Source organism: Carlito syrichta, unplaced genomic scaffold (assembly GCF_000164805.1).
Source record: "Carlito syrichta isolate Samal-C Ts95f unplaced genomic scaffold, Tarsius_syrichta-2.0.1 Scaffold301807, whole genome shotgun sequence".
NCBI classification, from domain to species: domain Eukaryota; kingdom Metazoa; phylum Chordata; class Mammalia; order Primates; family Tarsiidae; genus Carlito; species Carlito syrichta.
The window spans coordinates 776,015-778,424 of record NW_007245903.1 but is presented as its reverse complement, the minus strand read 5'-3'; the positions used below and the strand labels follow the sequence as shown (position 1 = coordinate 778,424).

Here is a 2,410-nt window from a genome sequence, read left to right as displayed (position 1 = left end):
TTTTCATTGTAACCATATTAGAGCCATAAAATGCTTTGACTTTTGAATGACTACCACAGGCTCAGCCAGAAGCCCAACATGCTATCTAGTACACCACAGAGCTAGCTAGCATGCCAAAATTGTTCAGTTCCTGACAAGGTGTTGCCGGCAAGAAAGTGAACTTGAAATTAACATCAGATAACCAAACAAAAAGGTCAGAAGTTCAATGTTCTGTCACTGTTGTTGCTACCAAAGTCTTCTATTTGAAAAGGATCCCAGAATAGATACAAGACTTCTAATCTAGTTTCCAGTTTCTTCTTTGGGTGAATCATTTCCCCTCAGTTTTTTGTGTGTTTGTGTGAAATAATTAACATTATAAAGAGGTTAAGCTCTATATTTTAATTTCATATAGAAAATGCCACAATTTAGAAGGAAAAAAAGCAGTGATAAACAATAACAATGTTTTTTTTAAAGCAATAATTCAAAATAACTTTTTTTCTACTTATTCACAAGTCTCTAACTCAAGATTGCTGTTCATATCAGGCGAATCTACAAAGTCAAGACCAGCAGTGGCTACAACTCCTTCAGAAGATTTGATACTGTCATTCTCTTCATCTGTGTTAACATATTTGTGTAACATGCTGTAGAAATTTGGACTGAAAGTATATAGTGATGAAATTTGCTGCCAGTCTTTAGGGCTTGGGGTATGGCAGTGTTTTGGACGTGAGCCCTCAAAGAAGCATTTAATATTCTCTTTTGCCAGTTCCATCGCATGCTCTGTGGCTTTACTTTTAAAGAGCTGCTGCTCCTGTTTCAAGTAGATTTTCCAGAATTTTAGCTGCATAAAACTAACTGGAGATCGGCACTGGGTGATAGATGTATACAACAGATGGGCGATGACAGCAATTGTTATCAGGCCTATGCCAAACACCTTAAGAAAGCACAACAAAATGGTCATTTAGCCACTTTTTAAAAAAAGAAACTTAAAAATTCTCAGATGAAGTTTGACCTTCTCACCAGATGATGGATAAGCAACAGATGTAGGTCATAATTCCTTAAGAGTTAAGGAGTATACTTGGAAGGCTGAGGTGGAAGGATCACCTGAGCCCAGCAGGTAGTAGCTGTGGTGACTGTGAGCAGTGTGCCACTGCACTCCAGCCTGGGTGACAGAGTGAGACTCTGACTCAAACAACAACAACAACAACAAACAGAAAGTTAAAAAAAAAAAAAAAAAAAAAAAGGATTTGGCAGTGACCTGCCCAACCCCCAGTACAACTGCTTGTTGGGAAAGTCAACTGTACTTCCAAGACTGCCAAGGGGTCAGGGAGGAGCCCATGTCATTGCCTTAGATAGCAGAAAACATGGATTTTCCGCAAATCCGTGAAAGGTGCATTTATTTTAAGGAAACTCTGAGCTTTGTAAGCTCAGGAGCAACATAGAGTAGTGACTTGAGAGCCTGGTTGACCCATTTAATTGTAACAATTCAGCCTTCTCCCGGCTGGACTTAGACTCTGTTTGCTGACTGAGTTGTGGAGACACAATACTGACACCCTGACGGGCTGCTGTGAGACATGGGAAGGAGGCGGAAGGCAGCTGGCACCCAGTTGGCTGTACCCTCTCTCCACGATTGGCTTACAGAATTGGGTGCTGCAGGAGTGCCTGCCCTCCTTTATTCGTTTTATTAAGTGTCCCAGTCCATTAGAAGCAAGGAAGCTTTAACAGGGTGCGGTGGCTCACGCCTGTAATCCCAGCACTTTGGGAGACCAAGGCGAGAGGGTTGCCTGAACCCACGGGTTTGAGACCATCCTGGGCAACATGGCAAGACCTCATCTCCACAATCAATCAAAAAGTTACCCGGGCGTGGTGGCGCGCGCCTGTGGTTCCAGCTACTTGGAAGGTTGAGGCGGAAGGATCGCCTGACCCAGCAGGTCAAGGCTGCAGTGGCCGTGAGGGTGCCACTGCACTCCAGCCTGGGCGACAGAGTGAGACTCCTGCTCAAAAAAAAAAAAAAAGAAAGAAAGAAAGAAAGAGGAAGCAAGGTAGTTTTCTAGCTGTCCCCAGGCCCCGTGTGTCGGGGAAAGCCGCCGATGTCCACCTCCCAACTCCCCTCCCAGCCTCCCCTGTCCCGCTGACCTGCGACTGCGCCCGGAGCTCTCCCAGGAGGGCCTGCACGTCGGCCGCACGCGCCTGGTTGCAGGGCACCAGCGGCAGCTCGGCGGAGCAGTTGGGGTCGCGACCAGGGCACAGTAAGCGTGCCATGAAGTGGGTCCCGCTGGCCGCACACTGGTAAAAGGAGCCCCCGAGCAGCGCCACGGCCACCCAGGTGCAGGGCGCGAGCGTGGCGGTCAACACCACGTTCACGCACACGCAGGCCGCGCGCTTCACCGAGCCGCGACCGCGCGCGCGCGCGGTGCGGCCGGTGAACAGGCGG

At 47.7% G+C, this 2,410-nt stretch overlaps 1 protein-coding gene across 1 annotated transcript in view; it reads right to left on the bottom strand.

Moving 5' to 3' along the window:
* Positions 1–445: 445 nt before the first annotated feature.
* Positions 446–2,410, bottom strand: part of FAM26F (family with sequence similarity 26 member F) — a 2,561-nt gene continuing 596 nt past the window's right edge. The window contains exons 2-3 of the mRNA XM_008055279.2: positions 2,113–2,358; positions 446–910 (exon numbers count right to left, since the gene is read on the bottom strand). Coding sequence (XP_008053470.1) covers positions 482–910; positions 2,113–2,358 — 675 coding nt within the window. The 3' untranslated portion in view covers positions 446–481. The remainder of the gene's footprint in view (positions 911–2,112; positions 2,359–2,410) is intronic.